Genomic DNA, 20,313 nt, shown 5'->3' on the forward strand with positions numbered 1-20,313 from the left:
ATCAAATCTCATTTTGTGGTTAATAAGTCGACCGGCCTCCATTATAATTCTAGCCACGGTAATTTCCGTTACAAAAATTGGTTTTCATTGATAACGAGGGAAATAACCTCGTCTCCGTTATAACGAACCAAATTTCCGTTGGCGAGGATGATACAAACTCCATTTATTTTTGATAATTCTTTATATTATTTTCCATTTTTTTTCTCTATAGGGTCGAGAGTTTCATTTCCTACAAGCGCAGAGTCCTTCTCTACTGCCGTGTTGTTATACAGAAGAGAACCAAAGCGATGGCCACCGATCTTTAATATATGCAGCAACTACCTAGCGACCAATCAACGAGCAAATGAAGCAACGATATACTGGAGACACTTCTACTGATATCACTCCTCCCGTCAGCGCTAACCCTGCCAGTTGCATCGATATGCCACGACGGAGCTGACAACTAAACACCACACAACACTTTGAATCCAAGGCCTCCGCTCGACTGTTAACAGTTTCTCTTGGTAACTAATTGGCCTGGCTCGGGCAACAGACCGATTCCTGAACGCCGAGAAAGTGGAAGAGAATATTCACGGTTAGATATCACAACTTCAAGTGAATGTCAGAATCTAATAAGGGGGGATTTTCTGCGGCGACAAAAGTTGCTTACCGATACTTGAGGATGCATTAGATCCTCCCACGAGGGCACGACATACTCGCCGCGTTCATCGCTACAACGGTTGAAAGTATTGGCTTGGACACCGACGCCTCTGCGGTAATAGTGAGATGATTGGAGGGTGAAGGACGGCATGCTTTCCCGTCTACTCATCCAAAGGTGCCGGTGAACCTCAATAATAATGTCAACCCTTATACATAGATGAGAATGGACATTTCACGGTCGTACTTTATTCATTGAGTGAAACATCAGCAGCTAAATCCAGCTCTGTGAATTTAAAGAATTCAGTGGTTCAATCCATTCTGTTTCGCCATGGCGAATTTGACCAACGGCTGTGACGTCCTCTACCTACTATCGAACGAGTCTTCCTTGGACTTCTGGACTTACACTGAAACCAGCAAAGTACTGATCACGATAATTCTACCCTGTATCCTCGTCTTGGGGGTGACTGGAAACCTCATCTTCCTATTCGTCTTGTACCGAGTTCGCTGGATGCGAAGTGAAATCACATTCTACCTGATGAACCTGGCCTTTGCCGACATCATCTTCTTGAGTTTCACAGTCGGGGAGAAACTCTGGATGTATCTGACTTCTCCTTACATGGAAGACGTGAGTGGAATCGGACCCGTGGCATGCTTTGTGTTCTACCCGGTCCAGGCAATGGCGTACTTTGCCTCCATCGCTGTGGTGACGATCATCTCGTACGAGCGTCTGCAGGCAATTTGTCGCCCGATGGGGAAGATCATGACCAGACAGAGGCATCACTCTAAGAGGCTAGCGGCCTGCTCCTGGTTCCTAGGAGGTGCTTTCTCCTGTCTCCTCATCCCCGGCAAGAGTGTGGTCAGAACCTACTGCGTAGAATGGGAGATCTACAACTTCACTAACACCAGTAGTGTCCCACCTTACCCTGATCCGATGTTACTTTGTGATCCCCTGTGGTCCTGGTCTGCTATGTTCGCTAACTGTCTACAGACTGTCCCTTTCTTTATGGCCATGGCAGGTAACTCCATCATGTACTTCAAGATCATCCAGTCCCTGAACAGTACCAAAGCCAACGCTAATACTGCGGACCTGCGGGCTCGCACCTTGCGAGACCGCAACAAGGTGACCCGCATGCTGGTCGCCAATGGCATCATCTTTTTCTGTTGTCTCGCACCGTTCCAAACAGCGTCTCTCCTACGGGCCTTTTTCAACATCGAAGTCCTTCATTTCGAGGCAGTGAGTACCGTCCTCATGTATTTCAACTCGGCCGTTAACCCAATTGTATATAACTGTACCAACTCCCGCTATCGGATGGCTTTTAGACTTGCCTTTACCACGGGTCCTATGAGTTCTAGGACAAGACGCTTTCGCTCAGTATTGTCAATGGAGGAATATCGTAGATCAAGCGTCGTGCTATGATGAGGCATAATTACACACATTCATATTTGAATGTTATAAGAGCATTCGTGGCACTATTATCCCACACTAAAATGGCTTATATTGCGCGTATTCTATACATATAAATTGTGACCGTAAAACATAAGGAACTTTTTATTATGAGCAAAAATCAACAAAATTTACGTATTTATAAAGGGCGAAGGAACAAATTCTTTACCAAAATTACATGTCACTGCAAAGACGATTTAATGAAATTGAAACGCTTGTCAGTTAACTTGGATGCAGTTTTTCAACTTACGCTATTCAATAGAGTTATAGATGCAGACCAGATTTTGCAAAGACGCTTTCACGGGGCGAAATTTCTGTAATTTAGTATTCTCTTGCTAATATCACACTTAAATATATACGATTTTATCATTCATTCGCATCATTGTGCAGCACTGTTTCCTTGTCGAACGAGTACATTCAAGTTCGTCCGCCCCTTAAGTAAAGCGCACAGGTATATTGGCAGTCAATTCAACTGATTGAAATTTGTATAAATATAACAAACAAAACTGTGTAAATAATCATGGCACGCAATCACGGATTTTTAATACCAAGCGCAAGAATGAATTTATCAGAAATATGGCATGTTAACATTATATCAAAATGCGCTTTTAGACTCTTTAAATACAAAAAGGTGTTTGAGATTATGAAAGTATCATTTTCCTATTTTGTTTAATTGTAGTATCAGCACAAACACTGATTGTGTTATCTTGACAAATATTCAATCGATAGGCGTAGTTCAGTTTGTTTTGACTTTGGTTACTCAGTGTCTCACCTTAACGTTAACAGGCTGATGCTGCACGACATGAATCTCTTATTTTATTTAAATGCTTACAAAAAAATCACTAAATATGGCTTCAGCTGTTTTCTTTTATGCCTCTTCTACTAGTAATAGGCAGGCGCGGACATCCGGGATATTTTGGTTTACATTGGCTTATCTAGCTCCCAGACCCATTTTCTTGAAACTCAATGGTTCTTGAGTCTGGAGTGCTGAATGGTTACACATAGCAACCGATGAAACCTGGTGTGCAAAAGAATAGAATGTTTTCACCGGCTGACGTAATCCTGTCCACGCCTATTAAAAAAAAAATCCAAAAAGCCTCAAAAACAAATTGATTATATCTGAGTCCTGGAGACAATTCTAGCCGACAGGTGCTTGAACCCCATATATGACATTTCACATCTCACTTCCCCCCGTCTAATTATTTTGTGGCTCTCCAACCGATGACAAGGTATTTGTTTAGACCCCGTGACGATATTTACACAAATTCACCATCTCTAAACACGCTTCAGGCCGACCCGTGTATTTTAATACCCGTCTGGCACATTCCACCAGCTTGGACTTGGATTTTGTTTGGGCTGGGTCTCAAGGAAGGCGAAACTAATATCCGAAGAAAAATATATTCTACTGGGAGCTGGCTCAGATTGATGAGGAGCGAGTGATTTAAAGTGAGAGCGACCCAATTTGATCGAACGAGGCTCTATGCTGGAGGTAATATAGGCCAATAAGGGAGGCACAAATAAGTTAGATTCTACTGGACACCCATTGGAAAACAAAAACACACCGTGGAAAAAATATTGCCCAAGCTTTTTGCCAGAAATACGAAGTAGATGATAATATTTATATAATCGAATTTCAGACGCATGATCAGATTGAATCCCAGGACATACCGTTATTTCGTTTTACCGTTTTGGATTTCCTCAAAAACAAAAACAGTAAACGCACCGTTGACCGTTTTGTCGTTTTACAGTTTTGTAAAACGGTCAAACGGTATTAGGTCACAAAAAACAATGACCTTTTTGTTGTTTTTCTTAATTGTTGAAAGCGATAAACGGTCAGTTGCTTCATTTCAGAGTGTTGTTTTACAAGAACATGACAATGAAAAACGGTCAATAGTCCTGTCGACCATTTTTTGATTTAGGTTCTGTAATTAAGCAATGCACTTAGGAATGTTAATGCGTCCTCATGGGATCGAGCCATTGCCTGGGACCCAAATTACCCTCCTCACATTTCGTTCTCACGACATAGTTTTCGAACTGAAGAGCCGCGCCGAACCCCAATTTCCTTCAAATATCTGCAACTTCTTCAAACGTATTACCATCCTGTATCCATTGTTAAAAAGTAATGTCCTCCCTTGAAGTTTTCCAGCGCCATTTTTGCTTGCAACTCTTAAGCCCCACCAACTGAATCGCGTGAGAAGGGGGTCAGGGTCACGCCAGGAATCATCACACCACGCATTATGCCGAGGTAACACTTTTTCATGTAAAGCATGGTCCCCCTCCATCCCCCTTGCCCAGCACCACAAAATGCACCACGGACTGTTCACTATGACAAAAAAACAGTCTGTATTCAATACTGACCGTTTTGCTGTTTTTCAAAGTTATTTGTGTAAAACTGTAAAACAGAAATCATTGATCGTTATGCTGTAATGAATTTTATTAAACTTATAAAACAGAGAAACCGTATTTATCTCAATACCGTTTGACCGTTTTACAAAACTGTAAAGCGACAAAACGGTCAATGGTTTGTTTACTGTTTTTCTTTTGAGGAAATCCAAAACGGTAAAACGAAATAACGGTATGTCCCGGGATTATATTACATGATCAGTTGCTTATTCGAAAACACGCAATTGTACATGGGTTCACATTTTGATCGCTTAATCATTACACGTTTCAGTTTGGATTAAGAATTTAGTTCAATATAGGCCTACAAAGCTTAAAGTTGGTTGCTCAAAATTTACCAACGTGTAAGGAATCTGCTCTAAAGCGAGTCGTATAGATGTACACAACCATGCGAAACACACAAAACAAAACGTTTGTTTATGGTGTAAATCGAGGACACACACGTGCAACATCATCGGTGAATCGAGGACAGGAACCAAATCGAGGACGACCTCGATTAGAAAACGTGTACAAAACCAATGAGAGCTGTACAACAAAGGAAAAGGGAAGAGAAAAAAAGAACCCTCGATTTACACCATAAACAAACGTGCTAGGGTATGTGTGATAGAATACTGAAAATCACCCAGTAAATTACACAAATACCAAGTTGCTTTACCGAACTCGTCTTTAATGCAACGTTAACACCACGAGGACTAAAGCGTAATCCGCAATTGACCAAAATGACCCCATTACGGTAGCAAATGGTGAATGGTAATACCATACCAATATTAGTTTGTCGTCGTACAGATGATGATTACTATCCCAGAGACGACAGGCTGCCGAGACAGCAGCAGGAATCTTTGCTTAAAGTCCGTGTCTAGAATTCCTAACGAGGCAAGTAAGTATTAGAACGGATCGCGCAAGGAAATCAATGGATTACTTCAAGCAACGGCCCTGGGATTTACGTTTTAGGCCTTTACGATCGCACCGAGACTGATAGCTTTTTCGATTGATTCTAAAAGAATTGAACAAACTTTGGCCTGTTACGTTAAGGAGAATACACAAGAAAGTGTGGATTCGTAATTTAAGAATTCACGAGGCGCGAAGCGCCGAGTGAATTCGTAAATTAAGAATCCACACTTGCTCGTGTATTCTTCGACTTAAACCATTGCGTAAACAGAAGTATTGAAAAGAATGTTGCCACCTGACGCCACTTTTTCCTTCATATATCATCTCAATGAAGGTCATTCGTTGCAAAAATGATGATAAGACATGAATTCTGGGACTGAGAAATGTTTCCAATTTTGTTAGGAAATACTTGAAATGACTCTCCATAGACTTTGTACACAAGCGCGGAAGTGGCGTCAGGTTGCAACATTTTTTCCTGGCGTGTTTTATAGCATGTGTATGCCACACGTACACCCGTACAACCAAGTCATTTTGTGTGTGTAGGCTCCTTATCAAAATGGATAGTTCAGACGACAATTTCTTTCTGACTATAGAGTAGATTTTGCAGTGACGGCGGAGAATCTGACAGTGAAGATGCATTGGTAATTTTCGGAAAGCAAATTTTCACGCAGACGGTCTTATCATGCTCATTATGGTGAACAATTGTCCGACGTGTTCAAAGTGTGGATTCGTTATTCCGAATCCACACTTTACTAAAGATTCGTAGTTCCGAATCCACACTTTGTGACCAGTGTAAGAGATTCGTAGATCCGAATCCACACTTTTAACAATAGTGTGACGTCATAGCAATGGTTTAACGTTAAGTTAACACACACACACACACACACACACCAAGGTAGAATTTTGGTGCACCAGATACCTTAAATAGAAAAAAGTACACCTCGTTAAAATAAAATATACAGATTGACAATGTTAGGCAAAAAACCCTGATGAAGAGCATGAGGCAGTAAATATTTAAACCAAAATGTCGAAAATTACTTCGCATGCATGTACATGTACGAGTACAGGAATGTCTAGTGGTGACCATTTTTTTTTAAACTCCAGCAAGAATTATCTAAATGGTCAATAACAACAGGTAGCAACTAAATATATCGCTGGATTTTGAGATCTATTGTGAAACCACAGCCAAAAAAGGTTCAAATTAATATGCTATTGCATTATAATTTATATAGTTAAGCAACAGCAAATATTTCATCCTGTGTTCAGATCATTTTCTTATTTGGGACTCACGACGTATCTATCACAGAGGAACCTACAAAAATAAGCTTAAAGGAGTGAAAGCGAGTCCCATTAAGGAATTCCCATAGCAACGCCAATTAGAGTCTGACCTGGGGCCTCGTTTTTCTCTTTAAATACTTACATCGAGAATTGTGCCTCACGATGGAGTTAGGGTAGCAATTTCTATATCTAGGAAACGGAGAAGTGCCAGGCAATCCCCAACAGCTTCAACCGTCACTTAGCGTGTTTTTAGGGCGGTATTTCAGTGAACTTGCAACCGACGCCATATACGCAATGTTGAAATACGGCATCCACTGAGCAGGCAATGTGCCTTCAACGATGGTTGAATATTGTCAGGAGTTAAGGAATAACTTTCCATCACTCTGTGGAGGCATTTAGTTCACGCCATTTATTACGCGGCGCGCCGAGCGATCTGCTGTATATGGGAAATATGGGTCAATTCTATCAGCAGTCATGCATGTTCTTTTATCATACATCATTCTGTGATTTATTACCATCTGGGTCAGTATGTTTAAACGCGTGTTGAAAATAAGGCCTTGTGAACAAAACCAGAACATTTGACTTTAAAGGATCCATCATTCTAATTCTTGGATGAGATGCCATGATGCAGAGCGCTTTAAAACAATCAATAATTATAATGACAACTCTTTGTAAGTAGTACTGATGACATGCGCATGAAGGTTGCTGAACCAATGATATTTTAAAATAAAAAGTCCCAAATGTGTTTATTACTCAACTATACTCCTGTAAACATACACCTCAAAGTACAATAAGAAAGTGACTTTGTTGTTTTATCCGCAATTCTGGGTATTGATGCATCAAAGCATTGATGAAGGTAAAGTCTTAAATTCAAGAGAGAGTTAAAAGAGTGTGGACAGAAAAGGGAAAGATCTTCCTCTCAATTCAGCTTTAAGCTACACGATCTAGAATCTGGAACACGTTTCACCAGAACTCGAAACACAAGAATGAAGTACAAGTGAAAGAATACACACTCACAGCGTACATGTAGGTAATTAACGAAGGGCATGTGTCACTGAGGGAGCCAATACGTCAACGAGTCGAAATACACGCACCATACCATGAGTACTCTTTGCTTAACTGTCCATCGATTGGTCGAGATAGATCTAGTGATTCATCCATGTGCTCGTCTTGTGACATCACTGTCCACTCTAACTGTCATATACTGCCATATTGAGTTCTTGTCTGTCAACCATTTGGTCATCTACAATGCAGTGAGGCAGTTCTGACTCGATTAATGTCATTACAGCTTGCAGTTGCAGACTCACGGAGACAAAAATCATCCACACAGCAGGGTGCCATAGAAACGACACTGAAAAATAATCGAACCTAGCCGTAATAGGCTACTGCTGCAAACACAGACTCAACTCTCGGTGTACATGCAACCCTAAGCATCTTTCACATCACTGGAAAGCAAATAAATTGGATTTACACAATCAAGCGGCTCCATAGTTGTAAAATGTCATATTGAAACGCTCAATACATGCTCTCACACAGCCCCCCCCCCCCCCGATACGTACCGAGACTTCCCGCGGAAAACAGTTAGGCCTAACATTACTTACGAAAATTACAGAAAACGACGCGAGAATAACTTTCGACCACACTTCAACACTTCAAGTCATTAATTGACGATGATCAAAACAGGCTTTCAGCCTTACCACCTGTCAAAGGATCCAACTGTCAAATTAATAGCTACTTTATAATTGAACACATTCAAAAAGAAAAGAAAAATACGCAAACAAAACAAAAAACTGCGATTTGAAACGTATTAGGAATCACAAAACTTAATCACTTAATTATGATTGTTCCCAGATGCTAGATTATACCCAAATATGGCACTGAAAAGCAGCTGCACGCGAACCGCACACGCGTTAATGTGGCACCATTGGCGACGCATTAATTCCCTAATGATATCTACATCCGAATGTCAAGTTAAATATAGTTCTCAGATGATGTAGATTTACACAGGAGCTTTTGATGAGTTAGTGAAGATCACACATCAAACAAAAAATAGTGTGTAATAAAAACAAAGCGATAAGCGGTGAACGATAATTCACTGTACTGCATAATGTTCCCTCACGAGTCCTTTGATTTTTGCAGTCTACAGGTGTAATCCCAAGATATGTATTCAAAAAGATCTCTGCAAAATGCACCTTGCAACATTTTCCGCTTTCCGCGGGGATCAGTATCGATTTGGCAGAGCATCAAATGCGGCGCTGTCCAAGAGTGTCCCGCGAGATGGCGAAGACACGGCATCAACAGCGAACGCAGCGCAGGAGCGGAGGGAATAGAGATGGCGTGACGGACGAACGACGAGTGAATTATCGGAGTACTTTTGGTCAAGGATGGGGAAATATGAGAGGCAGGACTAAAAGATAACATTCCAGATCATTTATTCTATTTTGATTGCATTAATGTTTGTTCTATGCTGACAGGAACACTGCTTGTATAATAAATGTTAGTCTTTTGGGATAAAACTTAGAAGAAAAAAAGAAAAAGAAAACAAAGGGAAAAGTTTACATTTCCAAAGAATATTTACATTGTCAGCAGTATACGATTTAATTCAATAGTTGGCAATACTGCTCCATGTGGCTCACTTTTCATAGGCACATGTATTTTTCTCTGTTTGTTGCACCACTTTGTACATCACGGATAGTAATCGATAAAGTAGTAAAATCATTCTAACAATCATTAATTAATCTGAACCTATCAACTGTGCTTCTGCAGGGAATTATCGAAAGTTGCTGAAGAGGAATCAAAAATGAGAACTTGGTTTAGGATTTTTCCTATTTTCGTCCGATTTGCTTCAAAGTGGGAGGGGGTATACGATGTGCTATACTTGAGTTCGTGAAGTGCTGGCGTTTTCATTTCAATAGAGAAAAGAATTGTCAAAAAAGATGCCCCTGTTCTCCGACTGATCGTCGGGAATTATGCAGTTTCTATGACAAATATATAGGGCAACAACCTGACATAATCTGTAGACAATCCATACTGAAGATGTTTGTCTAATTACGGTAAGTGTGACGAGTAATCGAGTTATACGATTCTCAGTAATCATCTCGGGGCAGATTAACGTAAACACCACATAGAGAAGGATAATTTGCTTCACATAATCAATTTCGATTTAGTTCTCTTGGGCACATGCGGCCGTTGAATGTCTGCTGAGCTGGCTTGAACAAATACACGATCGTGGTGATCAAAATTCAAGGGAAAAGGAGTATAGAACACTTGATAGCAAGGTATCTCCACAAAACGGGCGAAGTTGAATTTAAAAAGTCGACATGACTTACATTATGTTTTACACAAAGGTGACAATACACAACAAATTCAAAAAATATTGATTGCCAGTATATTCTCCTCTTTGGGCAAAAAGAAACCTATTGGGATTATTTGATGTACATTTCTTTTAGAAGAAATAACTTCCTAGTCATTTTCGGAGGGTTGAGAAATCAAACGTCATGTCTCAATAATAGGGAGGTTTCGCAAGCGAACGGATACGCTTACACTTACGTTTAGCTATCCGTATCCGTTTTTTACTTACGTGTAGCGAGCGAGATATGCGTGTCGTCTGCACGTATGACGTCATACGCCACTCACTATCCGCTAAACGTGCAGACGACACGCATATCTCGCTCGCTACACGTAAGTAAAAATCGGATACGGATAGCTAAGCGTAAGTGTAAGCGTATCCGTTCGCTTGCGAAACCTCCCTAATAACCGACGAGTCGATACCCTTTCCAATAAACCGACATAATTTACGCGCAATCGTATTAATTGGTAATTAATTAGTGATTGGCCTTTCATTACCAGGAAATATATAAACAGAAGCAGGGAGAAGTTGAAAGGTGCAAAACCTGTTTGCCATGGGTAATTTTAATATAATATTAATAAACCATGAAGAATGAAATGGCATATGCAGTTGCACATATATCTCTGAGCTGCAGGAACCATTTGATTGGCCTATGCAGAAGACCTAGCTCTTCAGTCAATAACTGATGTGACTATTGTGCACAGATGCACACACCAAAAATCCATGTCAACGATTAGCATGACAATCAGATAAAAGACAACGTGGGTATTACAATCATCTGCAATGATGTAAAAATTGGTAGCCTATATGCAGGCATGCAACTGGGAAGTCACAAAAAAAAGAGGAAATTCACATTTTTTCAAGACTTTGTACAGTGTTTTTCTATTTTCAATGGCACACTTGGGAAGTACAAAAAGAGGAAATCAGCTGATCCGAGGAAAGGTTGCATGCCTGTATATGACCAAACAATGCAATATGATCTCTTCTATGCCCGTATGACTCCCACGGGAAGCTCTGACATGTATAGACTCTCACTAAAAGCTTCATTATGCTAATTGATGTTAATAGAATTGAGCACTACGAGGGATGATTTGTCTTATTTCTGAGAATTACACCATGGACGATAAATTTCAAACGTGGATGAGGGGTGTCGGATCTCATCATTTCCAGCACGGCGTTTTAAACCGATGAATGCTTCACACTTAATAATTATTTGTAGTACAAGGACGCGTATGCGATGATGAACGACCACTCTGCTAGCTAGAGCTAATAAGTCAGTTTACGTGCAAACGCCGAGATAGCAAATTGTGAAGCTTAGCCGAACCCAATTTCGACGAACCTGCAGTTGATTCAGTTGAATTGATTATTTTAAGCCTACCCAGCTGTTGCACTTTATTCCTGCTCTTGGACTCAATTTCCTACACTAAAAGCAACGTAGTCATATACTAATGCTTTATGAAACTTCCGAGACTGACTTACATCGAGAATTGTCTGGAACACAGTCGCCATGGAAAACACACAAGATTAACAGTTGCAGTCAACTGACACTCAGCTGACATTCAGCTAAAAGAAATCCTTGTAACCAATAAGTGCTGGTGACTGACACTGTTTGCAGCGGAGAACCATGCCGAACGATACTGACTTCGAGGGTGTTCCTGTGATGCCTGAATTAGACCTGTTTGACGTCTTTGATTCCTCAGAGACGATCATCACCATCGTCTTGCAACCGATTTTTCTGGCGATTGGTTTCACTGCCAATGTTGCATTCCTGTTCGTCGTTGGGCGACTGCGCCACATGCGCACGGCCATCAACTGTCTCTTGATCAACTTGGCTGTGGCAGACACCCTCTTTCTTACCGTTTCGGTATCACAGAAGGTCGCCAGGTACCTCTGTACCCCTTATCTGAAGGATGATGCCTTCATGGGGAACGCTGGTTGTGTCTCACTCAAGATCCTTCAGGATTGTTGCTGTATGGTCTCCATGATCCTGATCACGCTTGTGTCTTGGCAGAGGTTCTTGGCTGTTTGCAGACCACAAAGTTACATGCTTCAAGAGAAGATGACCGGTGCCTCGTGCCGCCACGCAGGTTTCTCCTGGATCGCCGCGGCCATTACTGCATGTTTCGCTGGTCCAAGTTCTTCCACTTTCGCCGTTTACTCAGTGCCTTCTAACATTACGCTGAGTAACCCCGACTTCCCCAAAACCATTGGATTCTGTACGCCTGTCAATGTTACCTGGCTTTATATCGGATGTCTTTCCCAAATTCTGCCCTTCTTCGCTGCGTTTGTATTAAACTTTGTACTGTACTGGAAAATCGTCACCAGGATGCGGCGCCACACTCGAAGCATGAGCACTGGGGGAGCAGGTGCCAAACGACGACGGGATCAAGTGACTCTGATGCTCGTTGTAACGGGGGCAACGTTCTTTCTGTGTCTGGCTCCCTTCGAGGTCAACACTCTCTTGATGCTGATTTTCAAGGAGGGAGTTACCAGTCAGGTCATGCACGTGTTCAGGATGCTGATTTACGCTAACTGTGCGATTAACCCTTTCATCTACACAGCTACAAATCAGTGTTACCGTAAGGCTTTCAAGAAAGTGTTTTCCTGCTAAGGCTTTCTGGATAAAACATGGAAGAGACATGCGGAAATTAAGGTTTGGATCGTGGACAATCCATCAAAATGTTGCGTTGAAGATTACACACTAAAATGTCTGGATATGATGGATTTGTCCTTATTTTGCTTCCAATGGAATCACCGCAAAGTATCACGCAAAATAAACCTACAACGCCCTTTCCATTAAATTCCACTTTAAGGAATGACGTCTAAAATACCGGATTCCAATGTGGCCCCGATTTGCCAACCCTAACCGTGCTTAGGATAACTAATAAAACAGGAAACAAGTACAGTCTCTCATTTATCAAACTCTTGAAACCATGGCAGTGAAAACAGGCCAGCTGGATTAGAAACGGGAATCGATATCGAGGTTGACATGATATCAATCATGGGTTGAGAACTGTATATATAGAGACTCCCAATCCACTCTGTTTTTTCCTCTCTTAAGTGGGGCCTAACGGAAGAAAAGTCAAGAGGTATAAGTACATTTTCCTCTGTATGCAAGGAGAACCAGAAGCGTGTTGTTTGCTTGGAAATCGTTCACGTTTGCGTTGCTCAGAAATATCCCAGCGCCGCCAGAGTTTGTTTTGACCACACCATATGAAGGCGGTGAAAGTGGAACAGGGTATTACTTCAGCAATAGCCACCGAAGAGCCAACATGGATCTGGACTCCATCTGCAACGCTACACAGGTTTATAACTTCACGCAGAAAGACGTGGCGATATATATGTACACGGATTTTGTTGCCGCGATAGTGATTGGTATAATGCCCTGCATTCTAGTGTTTGGCTTGATCAGCAACCTGTCTTTCTTGCTGGTTGTGCATCGTGTGAAACACATGCGGACCGTCACCAATTACCTCCTGCTTCAACTTGCACTCACGGATATCGTGAATCTGGTCGTCTCCATCGGGGAACGAGTTTGGAGGTACATCTCATCCCCTGTCACCTTCGACCAGAGAGCGGAAGGCTTGGTACCCGGCTGCATACTGCTCCCTTTCCTCAAAGCCATGTCAAAATACGGCTCTCTCGCATTCCTGACTCTGGTGACACTAGAGATGTACTTGGCTATCTGCAAGCCGATCAAGCACCGCTCGATCACAACCCGATCACTTACCATCAAATTGACTGCAGCTTGCTGGGCCATCGCTACATTCGTATCTGTCCTGAGAATCCCTTCCCATTGCGTCTTTAAGCAGTTCTGTGTTATCTGGCCGACCTCCAGAGAGTATCAACATCTACCAAACGTTGTAGGCAACTGCGTAGGCGTCTCCGACTCGGTGGAAAATGCAAGCAACGCCATTCAGACCACCCCCTTCTTTGTCGGATTGGTAGTGAATACCGTCCTCTACGCTCGCATCATGAAGATCCTGTATAGGAGGAGGCGAGTTGCGGCATCCGATCAACCGATTCGATTTCCTGTTCGAGCTCGCAATCAGGTAGCCCACATGTTGGTCATCAACTACCTAGCCTGGTTCTTACTTGTGTCTCCATTCGAATGTCTCTCATTAGTCTCGACGTTCGTAACAGGTCGCACTCAAACTTTTATCGATGTCACCTACTTGTTTCGGGCTTTGACCTACCTAAATTCTGCCGTGAATCCTCTGATCTTTTATACAGTCCATCCTAGGTACAGAAAAGCCTTCTTAAAAACATGCTCGCAGTGTTTTGGGTACTGTAGAAGCGATGCCTCTCAATAAGATGCCTGAAGAGCTAATTTAACCTCTTTCATCCTTTGTAAAATTGTAGACGTTTTACCCTAGAGAAACGTTTGGTGGGATGCTCGACGGAGGTGTGTATTGAGATTTTTTTTTCTTCAATTCAATAAACATTATTTCCACTCTGTGGAGGCATCATCCCAAAAAGTCGAAGCTTGTGGTGGATGTGCCCAACAAGACAAGCTAAAGCAAGACAAACAACACTAATTATAGAATTTACAAATAATAATTTGTATAAATATGGTACAAATATGTAACAGTTAAACAGTTTTGGAACCAAAATTACTGCAGAAGTTACTTTGTTCTATTAAGTGGTTCCAAAATTGTGCTGTATACAGCATTAACAGAAGTTTTAATTAGGATAAACGTTAATCGCCACGCTGAACGTGGTATTCGAACGTTTTAGGAGTTGTAATAATTTCGCACGTCATGTGCAGTTTATTTCAGCTCATTATTTTTGTATTATGATTATTGTAACTTTGCAATCCCGCCTGGGGAGGATATATCCCCAACACTTTTTGACCAGGAGATGGCAGTCGGAATGAACCCCCCCCCCCAAAAAAAAATGTGGTGAGAAACAAAAAAAATGTTCTCAAAACGGAAAACAACATGCAACAACTTTAAATGCACCTTCATGATGTAAGGTAAAGAGACAAATTTAGCGCGCAAATTTGCAAAATATATTATATAATTTGTATCATAAACAGCGTCCGTGTAGTGTCATTTGGTCCCCCCCCCCCTCCGAATTTCCAATTTTAGAAATTGGAAAATTGGATGACCATTAGAAAATGGTCATCTCCCATCCCCCATTCGCCGACACGGATTTCCGCCACTGGATGTATTTGGTTTATCGCGTACGCCTAATGTTTTAGGATTGAAGTGATTGTATTTTATTTTAAGAATTAGAAAAAAAAGCAGAAGTAAACTAACTTACAACATGATCGAATATAAGTCTGCAGAATTTGTTAATGGGTCCACAAACAAAATATTTTTTTTTAATTTGTCCGACATCATGGTGTTTGGAGCCAATTTGTACAACAACAACAAAAGAAATTGGATGAATAATTTTTATTTTAAATCATTGTATAGTAACCAACTGCTACGTTTTGTCAGAACTAAACTCCATTATAATTATATTTATGCACAGTACTGATGTACATCTAACTCTGCGGAACTGCCCTTTGGTAGAAAATTAAGTTCCTCTTATATAATGTAAATACACTGACATTTTGAGCATGGGCCCCTATTTACATAGCTTGGCGCTTCAATTAAGAAATAAAACCTAGTAATGAAATGTCGGGTTTTTATTTTACATTGGCTTTTGCTGCAATTTTCAGAAATAAGTGCATTTGAAGGATTTATATGTTTTAGCAAATATTGTTAAACTGACTTGTTTCACGTTTTTGGCTTGTAGATGCTGGAAAAACCAAGAAAACCAATTATATTCTTGTAGTCTGGTTCCCTGACCCCACTTAAGATGAAATGGAGCAATTTATAGACTTTGGGGAATTGTATTGCCAGATTATCAATTTAGCTGGCTTGTACCTGTTCACAGGTGTGTAATCAATTGCTAAGAAAATGTGGAATAACCAAATATAAGGAATATGGAGTAGTTTTTTAAAATAGCCAGTTTTCTCCAGCGCTGGCCGGCCGACCAGCGTTGGAAAAATACAATTTTTCTTGAAACTGTCAGCACACCAGGAGCCACAATTTTACAGGAGGCTTTAGACTGTCAGTCCCTAATAATCCAGTAAGGTATTTCGTGATAATTGGATCATTTCGATTTTTGATGTTTGCAAATGTTGTATCTTCCCTTTAAAGGGAATATACAGCATTTGCTTTGCTGCAATTTTCAGAAATGAATGGATTTGGGGCTTGGGATTTTTTTAGTAAATATTGTTACGCTGATTTGTTTGACATTTTGGGTTCGTAGATGCTGGAAAAACCAAGAAAAACAATCGTGTTCTTGTAGTCTGGTTCACTGACCCCACTTAAGATGAAACGAAGCAATTTATAGACGTCGGGAAATTGTAAGGTCGGGAACCAATCTAGCAGGCTTGTACCCGTTCATAGGTGTGTAATCGATTGCAAAGAAAATGCGGACTAACTAAACATGATAAATTGGGAGCAGTATTTAAAAAAAAATCAAGTTTGTTTTCTAACGCTGGTCGGCCGACCATCTCCAATCTCCCAAATTGATACAACTGAAAAAAACTCACTTTTTCTTGAAAATGACAGCACTCCAGGTGTCATGATTTTACAGGATGTCATTCACTAACAGTCCAGTAAGGTATTTCGTAATAATTTAGTAGTTTTTTTTTTTTTTTTATGTTTGCAAATGTTGTATATTCCCATTAAAACCATCGGCGTTTTATTATTCTACACTACAGAACAGTTACATTTGCAAAATCTTAACTGTTCAGGAAAAAAGGACATTTTATTTAATGTCACTGTTACTGTGAAAAAAATGTGTTTGGGAGGCATTTATGTATATTTCCAAACGCGAATAGGCCCTATATCCATTAAAAAAAAAACCCACCAAAGCAATACAATGATCAATGGGTTGTTGTAACAATAATGCCATCTTCGATGCATGACCTAATTGAAACTCATTCATACAATGAGAATGGGGAACATGTAACGTCCAGGGCCAAATCAATTACAATATGAGATAAATATTTGTTCCAAGTCCCACGCACCTGCTCCTCGCGATGAAAATAAAAGTCACTAGTTTGAGGTTGAGGGCGCCCTTTTCTGTTCGCTAGTATTTATATCAGAACTTCACTATTATTATTAAATCAATGATATCACTATGAACTTTCAGGGCCTAGAAATACAGATAGCCGAATTAAGGTGTCGATTTGTAATTTGTTTATTCAGTGTAAAAGTAAATATTTGATTCCCATTTAAATATTGTGAAAAAAACAAAAACCACGGAGCGACGTTACTTGACCTTCAGCCAATGCCTCGCCCTCAATTATGTGATAAACAAGCCACGTATTGAAATGAAATAATGATATCTTTAGCCAAACGCCATAGACATGCTTTTTAAAATGTATGTATATATTAAGGACATAATTTTATTGTTCACTTCTGCTAGTGCCTAGCATCCTTAGACTGTGAGACATTAACGTATAGGGCAGCATAGCGCAGTTAGTACATATCATGATGCACCATTCTCGTCATTGTTTGGTGAATAATTTAAAGAAAACTTGAACTTATCATATCAGTTTCCTTTTTTTAAACTAATTTATTTGTTTAATTACATTCATATATTTATTTTTCAAATATGCGCACGGGTTTCAGCAGCTTCTCGTATTTAAGCCTATAGGCAACCAATTCTGGACAAACTTTCTCTAGCTGACACCGCATGTACAGCATTCGAAAATAAAACTCTGCCCCAAAGTAGCGAAGTGTGGCAGTTCTTACCTTGTGCTTTTTCCATCCTGCGTGTCATATTCCGTGTCTTTCTCCAATTGTCTTGCTGCAAATGGGCCCGAAGATACTTTCACAAACATATATATCCAAGTTCAGACTCCAACAGTCCGATAACTCCATAGCATTGTACGTCTTAAATTCCCATTGAGAACTAGACTACAAACTGTAACTATTCGTGAGCAGACGACAGTCGAGTCTACAGTTTTCCATCTTTCGACACCACAATTCACAATTCTTCGACATTTTAGATCCTCCAAGGTTTTCTATCTTGCAAACCCGACGAGCTTCAGCCAAAATGTCCTCCTCTCGTCCAAGAATAACCGCACAAAACACGGTTTTTGAAGTTGCAACTTGTCAGTTTTGACAAGTCCGTCCGCCATTACTGCACACGTGCGAACATGTCGCAATCACAACGTACGAAAACAAACTGGCGGTTGTGTTCTATTTTTAGAACGCTATGCAAATGACGTCGTGACAGGTGTTGGAACAATACACCGCATTGCTCAGCTTAGGAAACGCGGATATGGTGGCTTTCCATTGGTTGGAAGGAATATATTTCAGGACTACATCTGCGATAAACAATTGCCACGAACAACCCAAAAGAGTCTTTAAAAAAAGAAGAAAAAAAAAAACAATCCCCAAAGATGACTGAATGGAAATAATGCGCGGAAAAGAAATAGTCTAAGATGAAAACGAAGAACAGTTTATTCCGGAGGTTTCTGCACAGTATAAGAAGATGATGATGGGGATGGTACCGCAATTTGTTTTTTTGTTTTTTTGGGGGGGGGGGGATTTGTTTGTGTGTTTAAATTTTTATTTATTTATTTATTTATTTTCTTTTTTGAGGGGGGGGGGGGGCGGAGCATAAACAACAGAGCATCTATTTGTAACATATTCACAATTGTTGTCACCGTGTTTTGAAACAAGTTTATTGCATTTTTTTTTCAACATGGGTATCTACAGATTTCGGCTTGAAATAGTCTTCTCAGTTCCTCAATCACAGAAAATACTTTTCCAATGTAAATGAACGACCTACAACAACTAAAAACAAAATGAAATACCTCAAAAAAGGAAAACCCACAGGTAATACATCTCGCTTAATATGCATGTACGCGTTTAAATATATATATCAACATTTCATCTTTACTGTAAGGGAAATATGTACAGATGGAAATTGAAATTGGACCTTAAAGTTACATATGGAATTAAAATACTCTTAAGACAAGTATTTTGATAACCATGAGCCAAAACCATTGAATGTGTCTTCTCTACTGAGACAATTAGATCCTAGTAATATATTTACAAAACTAACATTACAACTTTCACCCTGTTTTTTCATAATCTCAATTTATATAAGAACATATGGCTGTACAGGCTTTACATTACAGTTTCCACATCATAAACTGTTTGATAAATTGCATTGATAGAGAGATGAACACATTTCTTGAGTTTAAAAGTGGATTGTTAATGTCAACCCAATATTTTTATATTTCTTAAAAATATAACTCTGTTAGGTTAAACATAAAATAGTTCTTCCTATTTTTTTGTTTGTGGCGAGATAGTTGTATATTGCATGGCCATCGTATTGCAACTTGTGGATTGTATGTTAACGATAGTAGCATGCTGAAGAAAACTCGAAAACCAAAATATGGTGTTTTTTCCATATTGTACAGAGAACGAATACTTATGCATAAATACATGTACATAGAAGATTCACACACAGGACATGCAAAAAGTGAACTGTGTACAATTCAAAAATGCAAATTAAGTATGTATTTTTGTTTTAGTGTTACTAGACAGCAAACTTTATCACTTTTTCCTCAAACTTAGTCCTTCATTGTCACTTAACGTTGGGAAATTAGTGGGTTTTTTTTAAATGTCTCATCAATCGGAAGTAATTTTTAGTATGCCATACATATTGATATCATGCGAGTGTAGTTCATAAGAATTATTGAATGATAACACAACATGGAAATACATTTCAAATCAGTTGTTGGTTGCTCTGGGTATACATAAATACTTAATACAAATAACACAGTATTAAAGTTATACAACATTTGCAAACATCAATAAACAGAACTACCAAATTATTATGAAATACCTTACTTGACTGTAAGTAAATAATAGTCTCAAGCATCCTGTGAAATCATGGCACCTGCTGTGCTGTCATTTTCAAGAAAAGTCGACATGTTTGAATCAATTTTCAACGATTGTCGGCCGACCATGGTTGCAAAAAACTGACTTTCCCCAAATTTACCAAATAATTTAGTTAGTCCACATTTGTTTGCGAACGGTTACACATCCGTAAACGGGTTCTCTAACCTGACAATTCCCCGGCGTCTATAAATTGCTAATTTTTGTCTGAAGTACATGTCAGGGAACCAGACAACAAGAAAATCTTTTTTTCTTCTTGGTTTTTCCAGCATGTATGAACACAAACTTTAAAAAGGTCAGTGTAACAATATTTGCTATAAAATACTAACCCCCAAATCCATCCATTTCTGAAAATTACAGCAAAAGCAAATGTTGTATACCTTTCAGGAAGA

General features: G+C 39.9%; 3 protein-coding genes across 3 annotated transcripts; all 3 read left to right on the top strand.

Annotated features, from left to right (window-relative positions):
- The first annotated feature begins 214 nt into the window (after positions 1 to 214).
- Positions 215 to 2,313, top strand: LOC119728776 (neuromedin-U receptor 2-like). The gene has a single exon (XM_038201157.1). The coding sequence runs from the start codon at positions 968 to 970 to the stop codon at positions 2,054 to 2,056; it is 1,089 nt and encodes a 362-aa protein (XP_038057085.1). The 5' UTR covers positions 215 to 967; the 3' UTR covers positions 2,057 to 2,313.
- Positions 2,314 to 11,622: 9,309 nt separating this feature from the next.
- Positions 11,623 to 12,609, top strand: LOC119727864 (neuropeptides capa receptor-like). Its single transcript, XM_038199939.1, has one exon. The coding sequence runs from the start codon at positions 11,623 to 11,625 to the stop codon at positions 12,607 to 12,609; it is 987 nt and encodes a 328-aa protein (XP_038055867.1).
- A 661-nt stretch (positions 12,610 to 13,270) lies between these two features.
- On the top strand, positions 13,271 to 14,311 carry LOC119727865 (thyrotropin-releasing hormone receptor-like). The gene has a single exon (XM_038199940.1). The coding sequence runs from the start codon at positions 13,271 to 13,273 to the stop codon at positions 14,309 to 14,311; it is 1,041 nt and encodes a 346-aa protein (XP_038055868.1).
- The last annotated feature ends 6,002 nt before the right edge of the window (positions 14,312 to 20,313 follow it).

Source organism: Patiria miniata, unplaced genomic scaffold, assembly GCF_015706575.1.
Source record: "Patiria miniata isolate m_02_andy unplaced genomic scaffold, ASM1570657v1 HiC_scaffold_20, whole genome shotgun sequence".
Lineage (NCBI taxonomy): Eukaryota > Metazoa > Echinodermata > Asteroidea > Valvatida > Asterinidae > Patiria > Patiria miniata.

Coding starts and splice junctions, on each gene's coding strand:
- LOC119728776 (XM_038201157.1), top strand. CDS start 968: ATGGCGAATTTGACCAACGGCTGTGACGTCCTCTACCTACTATCGAAC.
- LOC119727864 (XM_038199939.1), top strand. CDS start 11,623: ATGCCGAACGATACTGACTTCGAGGGTGTTCCTGTGATGCCTGAATTA.
- LOC119727865 (XM_038199940.1), top strand. CDS start 13,271: ATGGATCTGGACTCCATCTGCAACGCTACACAGGTTTATAACTTCACG.